General features: G+C 32.8%; 1 protein-coding gene across 1 annotated transcript; it reads left to right on the top strand.

The window, feature by feature from the left end:
• On the top strand, positions 1-26866 carry LOC149794492 (uncharacterized). The gene is made up of 29 exons (XM_089968739.1): positions 1-142; positions 4302-4316; positions 5809-5868; positions 8560-8592; positions 10406-10420; positions 11728-11754; positions 12234-12275; positions 13628-13723; positions 14494-14517; positions 15084-15101; positions 15598-15639; positions 15792-15839; positions 16574-16597; positions 17371-17394; positions 17828-17881; positions 18368-18433; positions 18882-18905; positions 19471-19518; positions 20085-20108; positions 20561-20584; positions 21401-21430; positions 22052-22111; positions 22433-22456; positions 22787-22804; positions 23867-23884; positions 24293-24310; positions 24785-24910; positions 25877-25896; positions 26301-26866. The coding sequence occupies exons 1-28, from the start codon at positions 109-111 to the stop codon at positions 25891-25893; spliced, it is 1053 nt and encodes a 350-aa protein (XP_089824865.1). The 5' UTR covers positions 1-108; the 3' UTR covers positions 25894-25896; positions 26301-26866.
• The last annotated feature ends 852 nt before the right edge of the window (positions 26867-27718 follow it).

Genomic DNA, 27718 nt, shown 5'->3' with positions numbered 1-27718 from the left:
ATATAAACCATTTCGATTGTGATCTTGACCATACAGGCAACCGGACGCATCGCACAGCACCGGACTTACTCGAACATTTGGCACTGTTGTGGAGCTACTTACGTCAAAATGATCAAGCAGCTATTGTTCGCCGCGCTTATTGGTAAGCTATTTCTTCAATAGATAGACTTACTAATTGAAAAACTTCTAATTAATACTTATGGAAATTGGCAATTAAAATCAGAGAAGGAAAAACAGCGAAATGAAATATATTGCATTTTACATCATCTCGTGCAATTTAGATTTCAAACATTTCTTTTCATGAAATTAAGCTTTTTTCTTTTAGCAAAGTCAGTTTCTCTAATATGTGAGTTCGATTTTTGGTGTCTGGATTTGGAAAGAAGACAAGAAATTTAGTAATTACATTCTAGTAGATTTATTCGTATACATTCGGTTCTCTTTACAACAGTGAGAAATCGCAAATATGATGTTACTGGGTTACGCGTTTTAATAATTTAAGAATCAAATTTGATATTTGTTAAAAACTCAATTAATAATTAATGAAAATTTGTGAACATTTTTTTCTTATATGGCAACAAGTGGTATCAGTTGTCTTCCACGTGCGATGCATTGTGTCCATTGAAATATGGAAGAACACGCAAAAAATGTGTATTGATTAGGAGCAGGAATATTTCATTTAGTATTTATCATCATTTTCCTTGTACTCTATTTTCTCGTTAAATTGCAGTACTTGAAAATTAAAGACCGCGTTATGGCTAACCAGTGTTACATAGTCTTACACCCAATCTTCTGGCGTCATTATACGCACAGCTCATGAGGCGTGGTTCTTATTAACAGGTATATACCAATTCTTAATGACAGGTATATACCGATAACAGATGTTCTTGTTGTGATTACAAGCAGCGTGTGCTTAATTCTTGGATGACTGTTGATATAAAGACATTTACCTTATAAGATACAATACACGGCTCACATATATTGTTCTTGTACAATAAGCACAGGCTGTACGTGCATTGTTCTTGCATAATAAACATGGGGTTTACATGTAGCCTATTGTACAAATGAAAGCAGCAAACGCTGCCGGGGAAAACGGTGATGCGTTCTGAGCGTTCATTCGGATTTTAAAGGAAACGATTGAATTTTCTAAAGACTGGCCAGTGAAACTTGTGCATTGCTGTGTTTTTCGAGGAAACGTAAAATTATTGCATAACATTATATAATATATAACAATATATAATTAACGGAAAAGCAATGAAAGAAGTGTTTGATAAACTGTTACATGAAAGCATAGTATTTTTCCACGAACTTGATACATTCTTGTTGGTTGTCCTTTTGTTGTTGTTATTGTTGTTGTTGTAATTTTGTTATATTTCGGCGGGTCTTTTCTGCGAGTCTTTTCTCCTGGTGAGGCTTGTTTGCGGAGGTAGAAAAAATCATTATCAACGTTTCTCGATAATTCAGAGTAAAATGCTGTGGGGTGAAACAATAAGTTAGAAACAATAAATTTTGAAAAAATAATTTAGCAACATTATCAACATAAGCAATGAGAAGTTTAAAAAAAATATATATTTCTTAGTCACATTTAGTATTTTTATTTATCCTTCATTAGCAGATATTACAAGTAATTTCAGTGGAAAAAGAAAAATTGACATTTTTTCAGAATTTATTTTTCAGATAATTAGAAATAAAATCAATGACAAGAAGTATGGTAAAATATTTATTCATAAAACTTTCTAGAATTGAAGTCCCTATAGGACACTGAATAACATGGTATATTGCAGCATGTCATATTTGTTCGTCATCACGAACATATTCTAAAATATTATCTTCATAATCTCTAAAATAATAAAAGATAAAGGATTGCGATGAAGTATTTCACTTTCTAACTAAAATGTGACTGAATGGGATGCTTAGATAAATGAAATATTAACCATTTTCGTTATATAATAGAAGAAATGCTTTGAATAGTAAAATAAATCTTAGTACGTACTATTACTTATTCAAATACGTATTGAAATCAATAAGATGATTTTACTTAATGTCCAAAGCGAACTATTGAATTGGCCAATAATAACTATTTTACAGCTGCCGCTGACGCTTTAACGCCATGTTAAACTGACTTCCTTTCTAATTTACAAATAGACTGCCATTTTCTAATGTCTAAAAAACGTCTGTCAATAAGGCCATTAACAACAAGCGTTTTGGTTCGAAATTCAGACTCACCTAAATTAAGTACATCGTTATTCGGCATATTGCAATGATAAATGGGTTTCAAACACAAACAGTATATTGACATAAGATCGTCATATCTAAAGAGGTTTTTTTGCTGGTATTTAAACGGTTTATCCAACCCATTTAAAGGTAATAACCGCATCACATGAACTAGGTATTATTTTTGAATCAGGAACTTACGTGTAAATAGGGTCTGTGGTATTTAGAGAACTTTTTTCATCCTGCAAATTGTTTTCAAATAATTTGTTTGTTTGTTTTCTTTCTTTTCTTTCTTTTTATTTTGTGTTGCTTTGTTGTTTTATTTTAGTTGATAGTTCTCCGATCCATAAAAATTTAGCGACCATGGATTTAATAGAGAAAACAAAAACATACTTTCGCGAATGCTTAATAGAATGTATGAGTTAAAAGCAATTTCATATACGTCGATAATTTCAGGTTTTACAGCATATTGAATGAAGACAATGGAAAAATAATACCTTGCTTGGTATTTTGAAGTCTTTACAACCTATCGCAGCTCTAAAACTATAATGTTACTGGTGACTATCCCCAGCTGATCAATTAGATGTTGTCTTATAAAATGTTTACATGTTTAAAAACAAATACCCATGTAACTTTAAAGATAAAGCTATCTTACCATATTTTTTTTTCATTTTTTTTTCTTCGATTTTTTCAACTTAAGACTGAAGTCTGATATCTGATATTCCTTCCCGTGTTTAATTTATCCCGATCAGAATTTTGTCATCTTGTTTTGGTTAGAAAGAAATATTCGTTCATATCAAATTTGTCTTAAACAGTGAGTTTCAAAACCATATTATTGAAAGAGGGCTCAAGCAAAATAAAATTATCCACTACTGATAAAAAAGTGTGTACTAGCTGAAAGAAAAATCAGACGTTTGAAGTGCCGCAAACATTATCAGACACAGAAATAAGTTTGACGAAGTGTGTTATTCCCTGTGATGTGATGATTCTTGATTCTGTCTTGTGCGCATGCCCATGCGTTTCATTGACTCACATAAATATATGTTTTTGACCTTTATATGACCCTTGATATGACTGATATGTAGGCACTTCAACAGGTGTTCCAATCATGAACCGTATTTATGACAAACGAGTCACGAGGTCTGCTCGTCATGACTAAACTTTGATCTTCCAAGCAGGTTACTTTGTAACAGATTATATCCATCAAATGAATAGACATTTATGTATTCGAATTGGTCATAAAAATAAATGTTAGTCATCACGTGGTAGTGTTCGTGACAAAGCAACTTACACCATCACTGTAGAGAAACCAGTCACCATGTTTTATTAAATCACACAAATGCGATTTCTCAATTAAACGGTAAGAAATATTAATAAGGTGTAACATACATTGCGTTATTTGTTACCAGATAGGACATAAATTTTAATCTCAAAATATCAAGAAAATATATATTATAAAACTCATCTTCGTAGAACGTACAATTTACTGTAGTTGCTGAAGAAATATTTTTAAATAGTGTTTGCCACTTAACTTGCTTTGCTGCAAAACTGGATTGGTAATTGTTACCATGTATAATAACTAATCTTTGGTTTTGTTTCTTGAAAGTCAATTTTGAGTGATCGATCAAAAGTCTGGAGTTATGTTCATCTAATCTGTATATGATTGCATTCGTTGGTATATTGAGTCCTGTCAAGTTATATGCTGATACACTATTGCAAAATATTGTAATAATTATAAATAAATAAAATTTTCCTCCAGCATCCATTTACTGCTCATACTTGTATTTTAAATTGTCTGGCTTTAATACGCAGTTGACAAACCATCTGCGGCAATCATATTTCACGCTTATCTGACGTCATTATTTGTGTAATAATACAGTTCTACTGACGTCATCCACACCATACCATTCAACTTCTTTAATTTCTTACAAACGTATATTACTGCGTAATCTCCCACATCATAACCTCCTTCCTTATCTCTGAGTATCCTATTATATGAGTTTGTCACAAAATATAAAGTAAATTTATGAGCAATGCAGAAATTCAAAATCATTTCAATAAATACTAAAACAAAATTTTCATTTTTACAGGCATTACCTTGGGAGGTAAGTTGCTATTTTTTATTTTTATTCGTTTTTATTTCCTGATCAACATCATTAGCTAGATCACTCATAAAAATTAAACCTTCCATTTAAAATACACTTACAAATAACCATTTAATGTTTGCATCGACTGTGTATTTTTATATACATTTTTACTAACCACACATACACACACACATATATATATATATATGTATGTGTGTATGTATGTATGTATGTATGTATGTATGTATGTATGTATGTATGTATGTATGTATGTATGTATGTATGCATGTGTGATATCCTGAGTTAAATTTAAATGGAAAAGCCAGTATATTAGCAGAATATATCCGTACCCCAAACATGCTCGTTGTCAGTTTATAACAAACCAGTTGATACCGCTTGTATAATACAACGGTAGAAACTCATATTTTATTTCAAAATAGACATCCTAATTTTGTCCACATACACGCGAAAGAACAAGAGACATTATATAATTTTAAAATAGTTTTTTACACGCTAAATATTTCGCATTTAAGAAATGAAATTAAAAGGTTTTATTCTGAATTTTGTTCTTGTATTTTTATTCGATATTTAAAACAATTATTGCGTAAATCTTCATATAACAAGTTTCACAGCAAAGATTCATTCCCCTGTTTCTAAATACCAATTTGCTTTACATAAATATCCTATCAAAGTGCAAATCTTAGAGTTAGTTTGAAACTATATTGATCTGTTTTATATTATTAGGCTGAAGTTACAAAATGAAAAGGTACTCAACCAAACTGACCCACGGCTTTAAGCATATTGATAAATAATGTCTGAAATTAATATTTAATAAATCTAGATTGAAGCCTTCCAATAGAAAGGAAAGCTAATGTTGTATGTTTCCTTTTTTTCCCAACAGATGAAGGTGAGGCGATTTGCTGACTCAACGATTTGAGTGCATTCATTCGGAGAGTCCCAGCGCTTGTGCATGTTTTGACCTGATAAGTCCTAATAATCGGAGCTTCTCCTGACGTGCGCAGCGAAATAATTTCCACTTTATACAGTTGGCTGCCACATGCGCAGCGTTAATTAAGCAAAATAGCCTTTGCGTGTGCTTTATTATATAAATTGTTTCTCCACAAAGGACTATGTAAATGATACGCAAATTAAATGATATGCGCGACAATACTCCACAAAATCGCTATATTTAACTCAGTTTTCTTTCAGCATGTTCAGCACTCTTACAGCGCTTTACAGATAGTTTGCGCCAAACTTCATTTCAAGCTTATATGTAAATGAAGTACTAACCTACCCATTATTGAAAGCTAAGTGCAAACGTACATGGTTCTTACCATCACCAATGTAATATATAATTCAGTATCATATATTATTACAACAATGATAACCTAAATCCTTAATAAAGTAGGTAATTCATAACTTCATAAAGAATCTTGAACGCGTGAAAGAAAGACATACTCTCCTAATTAAACAATGTATAATCTTTACTGTTGAGTTTTGCTTTCAACAGGGGTAGGCGCCTATGGTGGACATTACAGTGGCGGGGAACATCCGCCTATTTGGCATGGCTGTAAGCAACTCAACAATGTGTCTCGTCCAACCAACCTCTCCCACAAGGCTACGAGATTTTTGTGCTAGTCGAGGTCCTGGTAGTCTTTCGCCTGCTTCGATGTTGGCAATATATGTCGCTCATTTTTCGCTAAATTGTTTTAAAAAAATTCACCACAATGGTCTTCAAAAATATAAAACATTTCCTTTTTGTAACACTGAGTCGCATTCAAAATTTCACAAAATATAGTTTTATGTTGATCATCAATTAAAGGTCCAACATCGGGGAGTGTCTGTATACTAACATAGCCCTATCTTCCCTATCTTAGAATTTGCTATACACATAGCCTGAAACCGGAATCTCGTTAAACAAGAAATCTCGGAGTCTGCGAGAGACTGACTCAACAAGACTATTGAACAAAACGCATGCGGCATATTTGGTATATTTAAAATCAGTGGCTCATGTATATTATTTCCTTTGAAATTTACAATTCGAAACTTCGTGTATTTTCGTACGCCTCTCGATTCATTATTACAAATTTAATCACTGTGAGTTATTCCCTTTAATACGGTGTACAAATCTACCATGTGGAATACTTATTTTACGAAAACAAGTACATGTACAAAAAGATTACACTTCCTTTGTTTAATTGGTCGATGTCGAGAAGACAGCATCTATTCATCAAAGAAATCAATTTCTTTCATTATAAGCAATACATTGATATAGAAATTACACAGCTTTAGAACGAGAGGCGTCTGAAGACAACACTGACCACTCGATATAGTCCAAGCTTTGTTTCGCATTTGTCGCTTTTCTTCTTATTCTTGAAGACTCGTTCTGCAAGACCTTTAGTAACAAGTAAGTCCGACTGTTCCAAGTTGTATTTATCTTCTCATGTATTTCAAAGTGTGCAATTAAACTTGAAGATTTTAACTGACATATTGCATGTATAAATGTACATAAACGTTCTGGAAACGGCGCTCAGAACGAAAAGACAATTTTATATATTGTCAGCTGAGACATGCACTGTGTAAATTATTGAGACAGATGGAAAGTTTTCTCGCTTTCCTGCCCTTTCAGCATTAAATATTGCACGATGAAAAGTTATCTCACTTTCCTCTCCTTTCACCACTGAATAATGCCAAACAACATCCTGGTGTTTGATACATAATTAAGATCACTTTCAAAATGTACTTTGAGCTAAAATCGGATCTGATTCTATACCATATTAAAGGAATGGCTTGCCGATTTTTGTCCTCATTTTAACCTTTCATACATGTTAATCAACTATAAGTCAGATGCAAATGTGGGATCATTGATATTTTAAACAATTCCAAAAATACAAACTTATTGGATCTACGCAGCTCATGCTTTGCACTAACCTTGTTCGTAATGACATAAATTGAACATGGTACTATTGACGTTGTTTCGCTGACTGTGTGGAAATGCCTAGCGTCACAAAATTTGAAACTTGTACCCTTGACGATATTTAAGAAGCTAAGTAGAACTTTTAATGGCATAAATTGAATAATGTTCCCTAACTGATGCTTTTTTTGAAGGCTTATAAATCTGTAACTTCGTATAATTTGAACAGGGTACCATACAATTACTTAAGGATAAAATTCATGCAGTTCCATTTTCCGTGGCAACTGATAGTGCATTTTAAGTGTCAGCAGCTATATGCATGTCCCTTATAACATGAGATGTAATCATCTTATATTTTACTTTTTACATATGAATAACTACAACATGATCAGTTTACTTGCTCTATAATGTTGTCTTATTTAGATAAATTATGCATGCTTGAGAAAGCGATCCTGTGCTGTTCTAATTTGCGTTTATTACAAATGCTGGAATTAAAAATTACCGACTTGATTCTGCCATTTTCTATATTTTGTAAGTAAATATACTGCTTTTTGCATAATATTATTGCTTTACCTAACAATATTTTCGAAACCCAAAAGACCGACCGCAAAAGTTTAAAATTAAACATTTATAATTGACCACCGACGACACAAGGCAATGCCAGACAACGGTACTACAAGCATGCAACAACAAAAAATAAGAAAATAACGCCTTTGTTGGATGCGATTGTAATAAAGATGCAACGCTTAGATGAACATACATTTTGGTGGAGAGTGCAAAACTTGCGATTGCTTTTTCATCACAAATTTGCATCTTCGGAACAGCAACCTACAGAACTGCCTCTTGCTCACAAAAGAAACAACACGCCTTTCTATAGTAATACATTCAGTCTAGTACAGCACTTGTCTTTATAAATCAATAATACACATCTGAAGTATAATTATGAAAAGGAAGTAAATGTAGTGGGCAAATTGTATTTACTTCCTAATATGACTGAAATGTTGAATAACTACTTTTTCCTTTTCTAAATAAACATATATATAACATCATTCTAAAAGACATGCATTTAAGTATATTTCTTTTGGAATTACATTTAATTTTAATGCATTTTTTGGCTACTATTATGAATCTACATTTTTCTCTTAATCAGCAAAATATTTTAACCACTTTGTTGCATGAGCGTTAATCAATTTTAATTTTCAGTTTCCATATCACGTATCTGTACTGATGCCACTCCAACCCATTGCCCCTGGTTGCCACTCAAACCAATTACATCTGATTTACGCTATATCCACAGTCTATTCACCAGCTTGCATCAGCTAATTGTTCAGTTTTTGTTTATTTCAGTTCCCAAGGGTGTACATGTGATTGAAAAGAAAGGTAAGTAGACAGTAGTCTTCTTTAATATTAATGAACTTATTATTAATTTAAAAGTGCCTTCAAAAGATTCCGGCAAGTTAGTAGTAGTAGTAGTAGTTGAAGTAGAAGCAGTAGTAATATTAGAAGTAGCACTACATGTAGTTTGTACAAAATTAATTGTTAATCTCACTAGCTACACCAGACTTGTACACTAAACTCAGACATTGCTTTTTGGCACATCTGCGAACTATAATGGCCATCAGTCAATTTGAATTGAGGGTTGTAGGGTTAATGCGTGGCACTTTAGTGATCCACATTATTGTGAAATAATTGCAAAGAAAATAAAAATTAAACATTTACTTTAACATGTATAGAACCCGCTGAACCCGCAGATTATTGAACACGTTGACTATCGAATCCTATCCTTAAAGACATAAATTTGTTTGGGCCATAATTACACTGGCATCCTATCTAAAATACTATCATTGGCGTCATCTAAAAAATAAACCAATAAAAGGTCGATCTTCATTCATTTGACTAGGTGATTGATTCGCCATTTGTCATTATAGCTCTTTTATCATAGACTTCTTACACAATCAGTTGACAGTACCGTCTTGGCTTTTTGAGACATATATGTCACATCAAAGACGAGCAACTTCTTTCTCCAGATTTAGAAGTCATTTGTCAAATAAAACATTAATTACTCATGTTCCGAATTCCGACAAGGTACTGTGGAACAGGTTTGATCAAACCGAATGTTTTGCACCTATCACAAAGAGAATTTTAGCATTCTATGCAAACTTTACGAATACTTGAGTGTGATTTAAAGGCTTTCTGCAAAGGACCTGTAATTTTCTTTTCTTAGTTCACATCTGATGTAAATCAGCGTTTACAAACCCATCCCGTTCCTACTTACACTCGAAATTTTACTTCGAACACGATAACTCGATTTGCCGGAACATTACTGTACCGTCCAATCCAATTGCTACACTTACTGCACATAAAGCCATGAAATGTTTATATAAGAAGCCTTTCAAATTTGGAATATATCGCAAAATGTATCATCAATACTTTTTTATCGCGGATCAGTCTAGATATTTTAGTATTGGTATTTTTTCTAAGGGGTCGGTAATACTCATTAATATGCATATGACGTTTACTCTGATGTTTGGAAACGTCTACTAGTTTCCTCGGTGATTTCATTTAAATGCAGAATTTACTGCTTATTAGAAAACAAAATGAAAGTAGGATAGTGTGTGTGTGTGTGTGTGTGTGTGTGTGTGTGCGCGCGCGCGCGCGTGCGTGTGTGCGTGTGTGTGTACAAAATCTGTATGGTCGCTCTAGTGAGTGCTGATTCTCGCTTTCATTTGTTATCAAACTAAAAGCAATAAAAATAACAAGATAGGAGATTCCCAGATATATAACTTCGCAATAAGTCCAGTTCTAACAAACGCGTTCGGTGTTTGTATGTGAAATTATATTTGTGATATGGCAGCTTTAAGGATAGTGATGTCTATTACATTATGTGGATGTTATTAAGTTTGGTTTTAACCTTTGGCAAATGCAATGTGTATTGCGTCTCCACAATATGTACCATAGTATGTCACGAAGCGGACTACTACCTTTGACGTCACACTCTATCCGTTAATTCGAGCTTTTTACAATCTTTGTTATAGCTGTTAATATTTGAAAGGCCAAGGCTAGGAAAAATGTATCAACATCATATAAAACCCTTGAAGATGTTTCTTGTATTTCTATTGTTATTAATAATTTTCATTTTTACTAATAATATATATATATGTTACAATACATATCTACGCATTCTCTTCTTCAGTTCCAGTTCCTGTGCGTAAGTATCACAACTGCATTATTAATAATAATAATAATAAGTATTATTATTATTATTATTATTATTATTATTATTATCAAGCAAGTATTAAGAATAAATTTACGTTTGAAACCTGAAAACACTAAGAGAGAAGCATAACTTAGATTTGTGTAGTAGCTTCTAGAGTTAGCACTCTCTCAACTGTTAGGAAATGTCATTAGGACGTTAATTTATTTGGGCTTATGTAGAAATATTACCATTATGACTGCCTTTACAAAAGCTCTGTGATTTAGTAGACGTGATATCAGATGGTTATAACTATGAGCCGTTTTAAATTTAAATGATTACGTATTATATAATGTACGTTAGCTTTGAAGTTTTGGAGTCGTTTTCTCACATCCAGCAGGATTCTTGAGACCTTTGTTTGTATATAATACTATCATTCATTTCTACGTGGGGACATTAGCTTGATTTATGTGATGCTCTCGATTATTTCTACAGGAGAGAGGGTGGGTACACGTTGCTTGCATTATAATGTTGTCATTCATTTATACGTGGGCACCTCTGCTTGCATTATAATATTGTCATACATTTCGACGTGGGACATCTGCTTGCATTATAATACTATCATACATATCTTTGTAGGACTTTCGCTTGATTTTATAGTGCTGTCACTCATTTCTACGTGGGGTGGGGACGTGGCTTGCATTACAATACTGTCATTCATTTATACATAGTACTTCTGCTTGCAGTATAATACTGTCATACATTTGAACGTGGGACATCTGCTTGCCTTATAATTCTGTCACACATGTCTACGTGGGACCTCTGTTTGCATTATAACACTGTCATACTTGACTACCTGGTGACATTTGCTTGCATAATAATATTTTCAGACATATGCGTGTTGTCCTCTGCTTGCATAGTAATACTGTCGAATACATCGACGCGTGTACCTTTGCTTGCATAATAATGCATAATAATACTGTCATACACGTCGACGTCGGGACCTCTGCTTGCATAGTGATACTATCATACACGTTGACGTGGGGACCTCTGCTTGCATAGTGATACTGTCATACACGTCGACGTGGGGACCTCTGCTTGCATAGTGATACTGTCATACACGTTGATGTGGGGACCTCGGTTTGCTTAGTAATACCATTATACGTGTCTGAAAAACATATGGTTTTTATGCCGCCAATTCCGAGTCTACACGTGTGAATATCTGCTTATTCTGTAACATGTTAATATTCTTGAAATAAATGGCTGTATCACCCTTTTTCATCTTCAATTAACTATCAACGCAATTTATTTTTCTTTCTCAGATGTGCCCATCCATGTACCTCAGCCATGTAAGTAATGTATCTACTGTTTTTTTTATGGTCTTCTCATGCAACACGAGTGTGTGTATGTGTGTGTCTGCGCAATATATATATATATATATATATATATATATATATATATATATATATATATATATATATATATATATATATATATATATATATATATAAGATGAGTTTAAATGAAATTGGCTGAATTTAAATCAATTTGTTCTCTAAACAGTGATTGTTTATACACCTGATATTCAACATCAAGATGACGCAAACAAAAGTACAAATGTTCTTTTTATAGCATGAACATATATTTTTCAAAAGAATTAGCTCTCGAAATAGGCATTACGATATTAACTATTGTTAAACTTTTATCCCTAAAACCTTAACAAATAATTAACTAATTTGTTTAAACATATAATTTTTCTGTTTGTTCGTTTGTTTGTTTTTGTTAACAGTCTGTATTCAGAATTATTGTATTATTATTATTATTGCAGTCCCAGTCGTCAAGCATGTTCCAGTAGAAGTCATCAAGCATGGTAAGAAATCATAACTGTTAAAGACATACATTACGCAATCATACAGTATGAAATCATACGTTATGGAATCTTACAGGCTATACACATTATCTTTATATTGCCACTAACGATACAAAATCAAAACAAAGTTCAGCTGCAAAACAGCACCACTTAGCCGATTTGACATGCCGATGAAAAGCAAATGCTCAGAAAGTTCGTTTCTCTAAACTTTAAGTAAGGGACCATTTTTATCAGGTTGATTTGACAACTCATATACGATCATCGACCGTAAAAAAAAATTTTGTAGCGAAATACCTTTTTCTTCTTTTGTAGTATAACTTGTGGCTTTTCGATGAATCAGAACTATTTAATTTGAAATACAGATGGTTAATAGAACTACACAACAATGTTTACATTTGTTAACACTGAATTAGTTGCACTATTAATGCCAGCCCTACAAGCCTCAGGAAAACACTTATGAGTAATGATGTTGGAGATAGTTCGCAGCCTTGCTATACGTAATTTTATTCTGAAAAGTAAAGATGTCAGGGGATTTTCTCAAAGTGAACACTATGGTGATGAGATACTTTTTAAAAATTGTATCATAACTGTTTTGCACTTCACTCTGAAGTCTTAGATATATTTTTTTTCTCATTCCGAGCCATGTACTTACGATTTCTGCATATTATTGGCTTGTACGCAGAAGGAAAATTGTTCCACAGAAAGCTGCATTGAAAGACAGTTGGAAGAGTTTTGTAATAGCTAGTAAACTGAAATCACTTGTTTTAAAAGTTTTTTCTCCACTCAATTTTGCAAGACCGCAAAATATGAGTTTTGGTTTTTCTAAAAATAGAAAAATAAAAAATATACAGCTTCCTACCCATGGATGTTCAGTATCTTGCATTTGTATTATGTCCTTTATAGCAAAAATTGTCGGGCTCATTAAACCGGTTTAAATCCCAGTTGGACTTTCGTTATTTTTGTATGTCTGTGTTACGGGGTGGGGATGGGGCTTTTCATGTTTTGGTATATTTTGCGTCAAGATGAACCAGTATTGCCATATTGTTATGATTGTTTGGTATTGTGGGTTATATTCTTTGGGTCAGGCAACTATTTTTGCATTCATTGCGGCACTGATGATTAAACGGTTACCTTTTGAGGGGAAGTGATGGGGATGGAGTCTGAAATTTTGATGACTGAATCTGACGACCGCAGTGTATGCACCGTCTTGTAAATTCAAAAGTTGTGAAAATATTTAGGACCACTAGGCAGAAGCTGCTGTCTAGATTCGGATGCTCGTGTTATCTAATATCTGTCCCCTTACATCTGTGTTTGAGGGTTCTTGCTTTCATACATCTACTTGTGCCTTGCAGTGCCAGTGGAGGTTGTGAGACATGTTCCTGTTCATGTTCCTAAACCAGTTCCTGTGCCTGTTAAGGTGATTGAAAAGGTTCCTGTCTTCCATAAGGGTAAGTTACTGATGTTATAGCGAATAAAACCATTTTTCGGTAGGAAATAGAGAATATTAGATGCACATCATTTTTAATATAATGTAAGTATTTTTTCTAAATAAAAGCACTTCAGTTTGTGGACGCAAATATGGCCGGTACAGAAATGAATTTGCAAATGTGCCTGACAAATTTACGAGAAATCTGTGCAGTTATAGAGTTAGCTCTTTATTCGTTAGAAAATCAGTTGCGGTGTCATTAAACGATTAAAATCATATATGTGAACAATATAAATACACTTATCCCTTCTCTGGACATTTTTGTGATCGTACTTTAAAGAATTTGACAACAACGCCAATTTCCAAAACCGAAAAAACCCCAGAAAAAAACAAACAAATGTTTCAAGTAAATGTCAGTCAGTATACAAAGTTCTAGTCAAAGATATGAAATAATATAACAATCACGTACATGTCAATTAATCTGTTGTTATAACACAATCTTTTTCTCGTCGATCTCCTTTGTACTTCATAGTATTTTGTCTTCACCCACTGTTTCAAAAATATCAGTAAACTTACTTCCACAAATTCACAAATCTTACTATATCTGAAGGTTTGGGCATTAAAAGCTTATATAAATCTGTGTTTCGTACCCACCGTCGAGGTTTTATTTTGTGGTTGAAGTGTAACTTAAATCATATTAATCTAAGTTCATTCTGTTTTATGTGCAGACTCGTGAATAAGATATTTTCTTAATGTATTTTTATTTCTAAATATTTTACGTTTTGTTTACAGTTCCAGTGCCAGTACCAAAGCCTTGTAAGTAAATTAATGTTTTAATGGTAGAAACTTTAATATGGTATACTACTTGTCTCGTCACAGTAAAGCAGGATATATATATATATATATATATATATATATATATATATATATATATATATATATATATATATATATATATATATATATATATATATATATATGTGTGTGTGTGTGTGTGTGTGTGTGTGTGTGTGTGTGTAATAAACCAGGATTTGTATGGTATCACTGCCTAAATTTGAAACATGTTAGTTTAAATTATATTTGCATCTAATCTTATATTGGTTAAAAGAAACCATATTTTTTTAAACTATTTAAAATCTCTACAAATATCTATATTAAATCCGGTAAATATATCTAAGCTTGTATTTTTCTTTACATTAATGGATGTGTGTTAGCGTCTTTACACCATCTATTCACTCTCTTCACTCGCTTTGTCTTCGCGTTTTCTAATATATACATATATATATATATATATATATATATATATATATATATATATATATATATATATATATATATATATATATATGTTACTGACATGTACATGTTTTGTTGTTTTTCAGACCCAGTTGTTCATCATGGTAAGAACATTTACGTGGAAGCTTTACATTTTTTCTGTTGCAATGTTGAATCGTGTTTTTCTTTTTCTTTAATTATAAGGACATTAATGGTGCGCTCATCATCGGTTGGATAAGTGGTTTATTGCATATATTTAAACGTGTTTGCGTAACTACTTACGTAAACATATAGCTACATGGAAAACATCGCTGCTTGGTATCAAATGACTTAATTACTTCAATCACTTCTTTCTAAATTTTCCTTTGAAAAGTTCTTCAGAAAAACTGAATATTTTAAAGATTTCTTTGCGTAATAACTATTATGTTTCTATTACATACATTTGTTTTTGTTTATTTTGTTGAAGTTTCTGTTATGTACATACATACATACATAGATACATACATAGATACATACATACATACATACATACATACATACATACATACATACTTTTTAACAATTATGCTTTTTAACAATTATGCTTTTTAACATAAAGTAATGACCACTTTTCGTCCACAGTGCCAGTTCCTAAACCACACCCAGTACCAGTCCCTGTACCAGGTAAGCTCATCTTTCTAAGTTTTGAGATAGTGAAATCGAAATAGTAGCAATGATGATGATGATGATGATGATTAATTTTATTGTTGTTGCTATTATTATTATTATTATTATTATTGTTATTATTATTATTATTATTATTATTATTATTTCAGTCAAGGTGCCAGTCGACCGCCCGTTCCCAGTGAAGGTACCTGTACCAGGTAATTTTCTTCTTTGTCCGTACGTCTCTCTCTCCCAGAAATATAACACCGATTGAGTAACATAATATTTTGGTGATGTGTGCTTAGTCGTGAAGAAATACAAATGTGTTCACAATCATATCAAAAGTGTTGAATGAAAATGTTCTTTTGGATTGAAATTGTAGTATTCCTTTTATTTCGACATTTGTGTCCAAATGTCTCTTTCATTAGTTAGAAAAGAAAACATTATCCTTCTTTTAACCGTTTGCTTAGCATGAGCTAGTTTTTCATGGACAATAGAACGATAAGTTACTCTTTTTTCATGAGAGTTTTATCAATGCGTTTACACGACAATATCATCAGTTAAAATTGTTTTGGGACCATACAGGCATTGCAGACTACAAGACAACAACTATCTAGTCTAGTCGACTTCATTATATAAATATGTATACCCACGAAGGCTTAAAAATGCGTGTTGATAATTTTTTTATTTGATTTAATAGAGTGAAACCAGTTATTGTGGTTCCTCTACAGAAACGACACCAGCTAACATAGAATGACGTATTGAAATGCGTATTATCTGTTTTACTTATTAATTTTACATCCACATCAAGCGACATATTTCCTCAAAGAACAGATTAATGTGTTCCCTTGAATTTTGTTTCTAGAACGATACACTGCACATGAAATACTGAATATTTTGATGGCGTTGACTCGTGTAGTTTATTAATAATTCGTATCTTTTATATTTTCAGTCGAGAGGAAGGTTCCATTCCCCGGTAGGCGAAATTTAGTGTCTTTAAATAGATAATCTGAAAATGTCTTTCTCCGTTTTTGCCAATTTAATAAGAACAACAGCGCACCGGTAACGCGGAGCGTACGATGTTGTAACGCACGTTTATGCACAATAACTTGAAATTTAGACCATGAAGTTAACCAAACCTGGCTGACGGCCTACACTTATGATAAGACGGAATACTATATAAGTCTCTGTGAAATCATATTAATGGTTCCATCAATTTCACAATAATTCAGTAAAGACAGATGCTCTTCGATACCATTTTTTCAGTGAAATTACAAAATATTTACCTTTTGGGCAACTATGAAACTGACAACTTGTAGGGTTAAAAAGTCAAGACCAAGGTCACTTGGACCTATTGGTCAAAACTGCCCGGAGTCAGCCATGCAATACCAATTATGCCTTCACACAGCACTATAACAAGGAGTAGGCGTACGATGCGATGTTTACGGTACTCAATTGATTTTAACTAGTTGACGTTCGCTTGCTGTATGTTTTTAGCGCTTAAATGGTAATTCCATGCATTTTAAGAGTAAACCTATAAATCTCTGAATTCAACTAATCGTGCATACTAATGTATGATTATTATTTTTTGATATGTATACCTTTGCATTTTTATTTATAAACTCGAAATTATTAATGATCGACATACATATGTATCAACACTAAGTAATTATTATTATTATTATTATTATTATCAATATTATTATTATTATTATTATTATTATTATTATTATTATTATTATTTTTCAGTTCCAGTACCCGTAGAAAAACTAGGTAAGGAATGACAACTGCAGTATTTTAGAATTGCACAGTACCACTTGAATTGAAAGACCCTTTAGTATAAAAGATACATAGTAAAATCAACGAGGTTCAAGTATTGTCAACAAATACATTTTGTTTATTTGCATAAAGTACGGAAGTATGTAAAGTCAAAGAAGTAAATGTGTGTGTGTGTGTGTGTGTGTGTGTGTGTGTGTATTTGTTGCCGATAAACATTTCCCTCGAGAAAAGTCAATAATAGATTTAATGTTTAAAGTTACACAACGTAACGTCATGTGACGTCGGTGTGTGGAAATACTACCCTCTCACACAGTTATAATAACCGTATACATGTATATCCCTGAATCAAGGAAAAGGAAACTTGACAGTTTAATATGTGATTCGTTATTATTATTATTATTATTATTATTATTATCTTCTGTTTTAGTTCCCTTTCCCGTTGAGAAGAAGGTTCCTGTTCCATTCCCTGTACATCACGCCGGTAAGACGAAACCCTCCATAACATGCTTATTTTTATTTTATATTTTTATTTATTTTATTGGGGGGGGGATCAATCATAGCTAAATCTCCGTCCAAATCATTGGAGTGACAAAACTATTTTTAATTTGAGAGTTTGTAAGAATTTGTCCTTTCTGTCCATCAGTGATAGAGAAAATTGCGAGTCGTACACATAAACTCGTGTTATCTAATTACTACACGAGGCAGTCAAACATGTTGCAAGCACAATGTCATAATAATGTGTTGTAATTACGGTGCCCAAGTCAAACGGGACTGCACTGTACTTAACCAGCCAACACCATTCTAATATGCAGTAATACACTTACTAATTCACATGACGCTATCCATGTAGTTAGCAAATCGGATATCGAGAATATCTCAATGTATATACTAAATTTAAATATGTTTATAGGCAGACATATATTTCGTGACATTGATATTCATATGAATACCTTTTCTTTGGTTTCAGTACCTGTTCCTAAGCCAGTACCTGTTCACGTTCCTGTTCAAGTAAAGGTTCCTGTTCCTCAGCCTTGTAAGTATTTACACGCCAGACAAAACTGTTTTATTTCACTAAAAGATATATAAAATATATTTTCTATGAGTTTAATGCGCTGTTTGTATCCGTACTGTGAATTTAAAAAAAAAAAGTTTAAACATTATTATTTACTATCATATCGTTTCTATATATCGTAGTTTAACATTGCAAACTTACCTTAAAAGTATAATGCCTGTTGAAGTGATGATATTTCGAGAGTAAATGCTGGAATTCATTACCTAATACAAATCATCTTTGAGAGTTACATGTAGAAATATGTATTGATTCTATCAAATTTTAAATTTATTGCGAGGGTGTTCTGACTCAGTATAAAATATAAATAAGGCAAGAATGAACTTAGAACGTAAACGATTATTGCATATTATAATCGAGATAATGTTTGAAAATCTTTTCAAGATAATTTATATTTTTCTGTATTTTTCAGTCCCTGTGCATGTTCCCAAGCCTTGTAAGTACTAGTTTAGATGATTAAGTTATTCATTCTGAGAAACCTCAGTGTCCACTTTCCAGAAATGAGGGCGCTGTGATCTTAACCAGTAACCGCTTTCCATGTTTTCTCACAGCACTGTAAAATTTTTGCTTTTTTATGGATACAATATGCTAAATCCGCATATTGCAATAGAATTGTAATATAATTCTCCCAAACAATTTAAAAATTATGCATCAAATATCATTGAAAAAAGTACACCTCAAACAATATTTGCACGCAAAGCGGATGAATATGGATTAAGATGACGTGAAAGGTGCCAGTCATAAATTATACATTGCTTTATGTCAGCATCTATCTTTTATCACTACAATATATATACAGTTAAGTTACATTGTAACCCTCTTCACTATCAAATAAAGTAAAATATTGGCATGTGATTTATGTTTTCTTCACACAATTTACTTTCAGTAAAACAGTAAATTGTTTAATATATATCACTAGATTTTAAGCACTGATGACAAGACTTATTCGCTCATCAATAAGATTTTCTCCGACAATTATCATGGTTTGTAATTTCTTTTAGTCCCCGTCCACGTGCCCAAGCCAGTGCCCGTTCCTGTTGACAGGCCATGTAAGCATCACTTTTTTTAATAGTAGTGGAAGTAATAGTAGTTCTGGTGTAGTGGGTCGAAGTTTATGAAACTCTTACAAAATCGGGATTGTAAAATACAACCTACAGGATGAAAACCAAACAAAAAATGGATAATAGTATTCTGAAGATGCAATTTTCTCATTTTGCTATAAAATTACTAAGTGATCGCTTATTATTCACCTATTTCTTGATTTTAATTTTAAAAGTAATATTAAGTCACAGCATGTAAACTAATTTTATCACTGAAGAACGTGTAGTATTTTCTATCGTAAAACCATGGTTTTTTTTATCGGATTTTTGTTTTTAATTTTATTTTTAAAGTAAATATTTTCCGTGGGTTTCTTTATTTGCCTCTGTCTTCTTTTAGGTTGTTTCTTAGTTTGGTTTTTTGTTTGTTTTGTTTTGACAGTTATCAAAATGGAATATCTCTTTACAAAGTAGATCGATTGCTGCAGAGTCATTCATATTGTATATCAGTTACATTTTTTTTATTAAACGTGACTTATAATCACATATGCTGATATGCTTTCAAAATTTTATTTCAGTCCCAGTCTTTCATGAAAGGAAAGGTACGCACGATTTGCGCTTATTGCTTAACTCAACATGTGTGTGTGTGTGTGTGTGTGTGTGTGTGTGTGTGTGTGTGTGTGTGTGTGTGATATTCTGAGTTTTAACCTAAATGGCAAATCCAGTATTTTATCAGAATATATCGGTTCTCCAAAGATGCCCCTTGCCATTTTGTAATTAATTAGATGCAACCGCTTGTATAATAAAAACTGTAGAAATTTCAAATATTTATTTCAAAATAGCCAATATTAGTAGTCAAGTACATTTCAACTTTCTTTTTGAGACTCATCGCACACGTTATAATGTACTGAATATATAAGTTCTACAATAGCTTAAACTATTCGTCAGTTTACTGCACCGATCATTGCAATTGGCATATCTCGTATCACATCTTTAAATCTCAATCACTTTTCAAGTTCTACAATTTAAAATTTACGATATTTATATATTACAGTTCCAGTACCTGTCCCTCACCCAGGTAAGGGTTATTTTGGAGGCTTTCTCAAACCATTTTCATTGTATTTTTAATACTAGTATTCTACATTTCTTGCTACCATCGTAGGATATAAGGAATTCTTTATCAAGTTATATACTGGTGGGAGGATCGGTTGCTTTTGGTAGTGAGATGATTGATTACGGTATGTACATATTTCTTCGATGCACGAAAACTGTTTAGTATGGGCTTTCAAAATCTTTTTAGTATTATAATACTTTTTAGCGTTATTTTAGCGTACAATTTAATATAGTTACTAATGTGGCACAAAGTGTAAGCTTTGCTGTACGTTATATAGATGATTTGGGATACAGGGGTCATGACCTGTTGGTGTAGTTTGCGTGAGATAAAGTATGCAACTCGCGTAATACGTGCAACACGTTTGGCTAGCCGCTAATTTAACACTTACTACTCGACTCCTCACCCAGAGTGAATATGTTCCAAATAAGCGACTACTCAAATTTATACCTACCTCTCTTCTAAGCATTTTAACTATTTATTTCATGTGAGTTAATCTTATTGAATACGCTCTTTGAGATTGTGGGTCTCGGTCTGTTCTTTTTGGTGTTCTAAGTGCTTTACACAAAGGTACCCAGGATACCTCCATACGCTCGTAATATTATATATTTGCTGCACACGCACAATGCTTCTTATTTTTTTTTTAAAATGCCTATCTTTTAATACAATGATATGACATTACCGTATTATGCCGATTCGCATTAACATAAACTAAAGTAAGCGTACAGCTAAAATTACATTTAGCGTACAGATAGAATGAAATTTCTAATTTCTATTTTGTAGTGAAGGTTGAAGTTCCTGTACCAAAGCCATGTAAGTATATATCTTACGGGACTTTTCAGTTAAAGATGTCAGCACTGGATCGTTTCGAACTCAAGCGTGTGTTAACAATGTGCTTCGTAAATAATGACATTCGTTTTATTTTAGCATCTATAATGTTGCTATATATGCACTTTGAAAGCAGTGCCACTGGTAATTTTAAATGAAAATTAATTTGCTAAAGAAGTCGAAATAACCAAACACTAACAAGATGAGACACAAACGTTATGATTCCAGATTAATTTATATACAAGTCATGCATGATTTACAGAGTTGTTAGCCGTATGGCACTCTCAGACCAATCATTAGTTTCCATAAATTAGATGTCCAACACTGATAATAATTTTTAAAACAGTGAAGTATATGATGCTAGATATAAATCTAATATGAATTTATCGTATTGTATTCTTGAGGATGGACACAATGTAGAAAGAAAATTGATGAAATTTATATCCTTATAATGACAGAGGTAACAGTTAGAGTGAGTCCCGTAAGAAAAACTCTGCGTGACAGGTTTTCTGGAATCATTCTGGACTTAATCTGAACAGAAAAACACGTTTTATTTTCAGCAATCTAATTTATTTATTTATTTATTTATTTATTTATTTATTTCAGTCCCTGTTCACGTACCACACCCAGTACCAGTAAAGGTGCCCGTGCCACAGCCTTTCCCAGGTAAACTACACGTATGCATGTATGTATGTATGTATGTATGTATGTATGTATGTATGTATGTATGTACATGATTAACTACGATGATCTGTGCGTTCGCCTTTATATGTTACTGATGTTTCTGTCCGCGTGGATTCGAATTTCTGGCTCGTCCAACTTAGGTATGTGAGAAAACTTGCCAGTACGTTCTTGTGGGTCGGTAGTTGCGTTAAGTCCTTAAGCAACAATAACCTTCGAAGAGAGGGAGTTATGACTATTGTACATTTGCAAGATGGCAAAAAAGTAAACTAGGTTATTAATTATTTTTATTTTTATTTTTTATAGTCAAAGTGCCAGTTCCTCACCCAGGTATGTATCCTTTAATTTGACATTACGATTTGAGCTATGCAAAATCCAGTTTTTATGCATTAAATTGCATATATTAGAACTAGATTCAGTCTCATCGCCAGGATGAAATAATTCATGGTAACGATCGGTACTTTTTACCTTCGAAATCTAATGAACTGCGTAGTATCTTTATTGGCGTCGGTTACTATACTTTTTAAATTTATTATAATTTTTTTAAATAATAACTGCTGTATTACCAGATACCGTATTCATGAACAAATGTCTTCAATATGTTACCATGCAACAAATGCCATTATTAATGATTCTTTTCTCACCCTCTTGCAATTTTAGTTCCTGTTCCTCACAAAGGTATGTAAACTATCTCTCTCTCTCTTTCTCTCTCTCTCTCTCTCTCTCTCTCTCTCTCTCTCTCTCTCTCTCTCTCTCTCTTCTTTCCAGAGTGTGTTAATTTCATACTTTTTAGATTCTGATGGAAAATAACTTTTATCTTTGTAATTTCTGTTTATGGAATAAGGCAAGTTTTTTTTCTCCAAATACTGTTTACCATTCCCTGTGCATGTCACCACCACACAAACTCTGCAAATCCTTCCACTTTGCCAGAATAATTATTGAATGCTGTGAACACGGTAAGTCGTCCATCTTAAAAAAAAAATAAAAAATGGAAATTTTTGTTTTACAAGAGTTATTCCATTTATATACAGTCAATCCACCTCTGTTCATGGGCTATCTTTTTATGGATTTCATGGTTTCTACAAACCACAAATTTAAAATCCTTAATACGATTGTTCTGTTTACCCTCAGGTCCAACAGCACCCTACATAGACACAGATGTGCCGGCAATGGCAAATCGTAACCTGTGCAGTTTGTTAGGAGTAATCAGCAGAAAAAATAACATAAACTCTGATCTGCAAGTGCATTATGCGACAGCGTATCAGGATCTTTGTTGTTTGCAGTTGGATTCAACTTATAAACATGTATTGTGCCAGTATATTCCCGAGGGTCGGTAGTTTTTCTTTGGGTTTTGCCAAGTACTTACTCCACCAGTTACACTGGCTGCTATTTATAGCCAATTATGTGCTGAAAAATAGTGTTAAACCCAATAACAACACTAAACAGGTATTGCTGGTATTATTGTGCACACAATAGAGACTCTTCTTCCATATCCATGGTAGCTAAGCTATTATAGCATCGGACTTGTAAACCAAAGATCTCAGGTTCGATACCTAAACTAGGGCCACCTGCCTCAGTGTGTCTCCTTTGGGAAATGCATTTATCTCTCTCTCTCTCTCTCTCTCTCTCTCTCTCTCTCTCTCTCTCTCTCTCTCTCTCTCTGTGCATATATGCATACAAAAAACACTTTTTAAATTCACATATACAACTTTTTCACTATTCAAATTTTGTTTGTTACAGTACCAGTGCCCCACCCAGGTAAGCATTCGTATTTCTTTTGTTTACATTATCAAGCTGGAGATTTGTTTCTTTCCATGATAATAAATTATTGAACATTTCTCTACCTTTTGGGACGTTCATAAACTCGGTGTGTGCTTAAAGTTATTGAATAAAAGCATTGCTTCAGTAATCATAATAATACTGGTCATGTCTACCCTCCAAAGGTTACAAATTAATTAAAATTTCTTTAATCTACTTTGGTAATTTTAAAGTATCATGCATTTCGCGTTACATATCACTAACTTCAGGTAAATGTTCCGAGTTATTATTGTTTTAAAATACAATTATTTTTCCTTCAACTTATAACGATGATTTATACATGTAAAATCTCTCATTACGGTCTTCTGTTGTTTTTGTTCTCATCGATACTTCTTTTTAAAATTTCAGTCGAGGTCGTTAAGCATGGTAAGTTTTTATATCATATTTAAAATATTTACAGTCACACGATAAGTCATATTCTGCAATCATATGTCGAGTTCAAAGTTATAATCGTGACAGATTTCCCCTTCAATTTACATACAGTAATTAACAGAATTATTAGTCAGACGTACTGAAATCTTTCATAAATTAAATAGTTTTTAGCTACACGCAATCTAGTCTTGACGTCATTGGGAAGCTAGGAATCAATGGTGACTGATAATATTATGACATATACGCAAACAATCTGTAAAGGCATACATCATACGTAATTGTATTTCCCTCACTATAACTGTACTATCCAGCAAATGTAATACGTTTTAAAATCGAAATTAATGGATTGCATATAACAATTCCCTTGTTTATAACAAAATGCATTTTATATCATGATGACCTTTTTTAAAATAAACATATAAAAGAATGCAAAAATTCTCTGACTGTGTATGATGATAATGTTTACAGTGCCAGTTCCCCATCCCCAACCCTTCCCTGTGAAGGTGGAAGTTCCTGTGCACGTCCCAGTAAAGGTGCCTCATCCAGTCAAGGTTCCAGTCGAGGTTCCAGTTCCATTTCCAGTTCCAGTCAAGGGTAAGTCTAATTTCTACGCCATTGTAATATCGCTTATGAAACAACGGACAACTGAAATCTGGCTGAAATCTACTAAAGATACTTCCTAGTCACAAGTTAAATTTGATTTCGTTCTTAAATCATAAAATAATTATTTTTGGTCTTTCTCAATAATATTTTGATATACTGGTCAACTGCATTAATTCTACCAGGTCGGATTTTATATTAATCATTTCGAAAAAGAGTGAATTTTATGTGTGTTTATTTAGCAATATTGCATGCTTTTGTAACGACTAGATTGGTGATACCAATTACTGCATTTTTATAACGACTTCCCCTTCGAGGATATCAATCATTGTACTATATACAGACTTGTTTTAATGAACCAGTCACTATACCATACTGTTAATACGACTTGATTGGTGAAACCAGTCCATGCTCTGTCATAACGACTTGTTTGATTGTACCAATACCTTCACTGTTCTAACGACTATTTTGATGATACCAATCACTGCACTGTTATAACGACTTGTTTCGATGATATCGATCAACTGTACTGTTATACAGACTTGTTTTGATGAACCAGTCACTATACTGTTATAAACGACTTTATTGTTGATACAATTCCCTGCTCTGTAGGAACGACTTGTTTGGTGATGGCCAATCTCTGCACTGATATAACGACTTGTTTGATTATACCAATTCCTTCATTGTTATAACGCCTTGATGATACCAATCACTGCACTGTCAACCTTTCAATTACGATTTATCATTGGGAGCATGATAATTTGATATAAAGTTCTCAAGGCGTACTAATTTACAGAATATAATTTTGTCATTAAGAAAATACTATTTAAAAAAAATAAGTGCATATAATTCACAATATATTCTGACTTTTGATAAGATATGCATTTGAAATGTATGCAGTATGGTTTTATAATGTATAGATCATTTACTTACGTTTTTGGTTTTCTTTTCCTTTTTCAGGAAAGGGGAAATGGTAAAAAGTAAGTATTACTTCGATTTCCATCCATTTAAATAAAACAAAATTCAAGCTGTTATAGAAAATTCTAAACATACAAGGTACGAATATTTAAATGCAGGGAGTTTAAACTGTAGATCTTATCACATTTAGTGACTGTGCCTTTTGACAAAACATGATAAACTTGTTTTAGAAAATAAAGAAACTCACACTGAATTTATAGGCAACTATTTCTTTAAACACAGATAATAAAGTTACCAATTTCACCAAGTTGTTTGTTTGACAAGCGCCTTAACTTGTCACGCATTAGGCACATAAGGGCTACAACATATATGTATGCATGTACATAACGTAGTCAGTGAGAATGTGATTCGCAACACGCATGTCGCTAGCTAGAAAAAAAAATAATATTATTTTCGCCTTTTTCAGGTCATGAGTTAAACATGTTTCTTCGAGAATGGTTTCATACTCCAGTTGATTCGAGTACTCCAGGATCTATGGATAGTTCTAATTCTGGTGGGGAGAACATTTTCAATTTCCATCAGCAGTCATTGTAAATCATACTTTGTATCTAGCATCAAAATAAATATTTCTTTTATTGGGGTAATATCAGTCTTTTTCATTTTTATGTCAATATCTTAGATTTATTTAGCTAATGTATTTAGAAAATAATCAAACTACATGTATTTGTCTTGTTTCTAACAATATTAAACGTGCCTGCAATCATGTAAATATGTAAATTTGCTGATGCTGTCTCTAAGCAACTAAATATTTAAGGTGTTTTACAGAAGCACACAGTATTGCAGAATCAAATTGCTACCTATTGGCGATGATTAGCTTCGAATATCGATGTTAAAAACTGAAGATTTTGAAAACAAGGATCTGCACTGGCGAAGTTCCTCAGCTTGAGTGCATACTCAATTACTGCTGCTGTTATAAAATGTTATAAAACATCAAGTAACTAAAATGTCTGAAATAAACTATGCATATAATTATTCAGATTTACTTGTCATTTTAAAAATCCAAGAAAAAAACCCAGGTGGAACGTGTACACAGGTTAATGAGTTTTATAAATAACGGGTACGGAGTTCAGAGGAAATCCAAATAGATTTACGCATCAGTGACTGGATTGGGAGTTAGGTTCAAACGTAGCCATATTTATGCTTCTGATCTAATGCTACAGACACATTACTGTTGTTTAGGCCACGTGTATCAAATCCCCCTTATTCTCGTCCCCACCCCACCCAGCCTCACATTAACATTTGCTTTTCATATGCATCCAATATCGGATTTGTTTCAAATTTCAGTGTTCACTTTGATTTCACCTCCTTGAAACATCCACTTCACTTGTGCAGCCAAACTATTTCCCTCTTTTTAATAACTTTGATAGAGAGATTCAATGCAAGCGTTAATCAAACACAGATACAAGACATGCATCATTACACAAAGTCTATGACTTACCCTTATTAATGTGCTGAAGATTTTAAATGAAACCCTAAAAGTGTCTCAAAGCGTGTATTGCGTTATTCGGTATAGTAGCAACAGAAGTAGGGTCAAATAAAACAGTGTAAATAATATGCCAATACAACTGACTCGTGCTGGGTTTTGAGAACAGAAATGCATTATAAACAGTGTCAGAAGAAACAGAACTTAACATCATTAGTGTGCACATTATTAGCACACAAAAACATGATTTTAGCATCAACAGTCCTAGCCTTCATAATAATATTCAAAAGTAAAATTGTCAGGCAATTACAAAAATCAGAATGACCAAGTTATGCACATTTGAATATTGAATTTATTCTAGCATCCAGACAATGACCTAGCAAAAACGGACGTATATAATG

This window comes from Sinohyriopsis cumingii, chromosome 8 (assembly GCF_028554795.1).
Source record: "Sinohyriopsis cumingii isolate HCF-2022 chromosome 8, ASM2855479v2, whole genome shotgun sequence".
Taxonomy (NCBI): Eukaryota; Metazoa; Mollusca; class Bivalvia; order Unionida; family Unionidae; genus Sinohyriopsis; species Sinohyriopsis cumingii.
This window is presented reverse-complemented; position numbering and strand designations above follow the sequence as displayed.

Coding starts and splice junctions, on each gene's coding strand:
- LOC149794492 (XM_089968739.1), top strand. CDS start 109: ATGATCAAGCAGCTATTGTTCGCCGCGCTTATTG. Junction 13,724..14,493: donor GGTTCCTGTCTTCCATAAGG/GTAAGTTACTGA, acceptor TTTTGTTTACAG/TTCCAGTGCCAGTACCAAAG. Junction 22,112..22,432: donor CGTGCCACAGCCTTTCCCAG/GTAAACTACACG, acceptor TATTTTTTATAG/TCAAAGTGCCAGTTCCTCAC.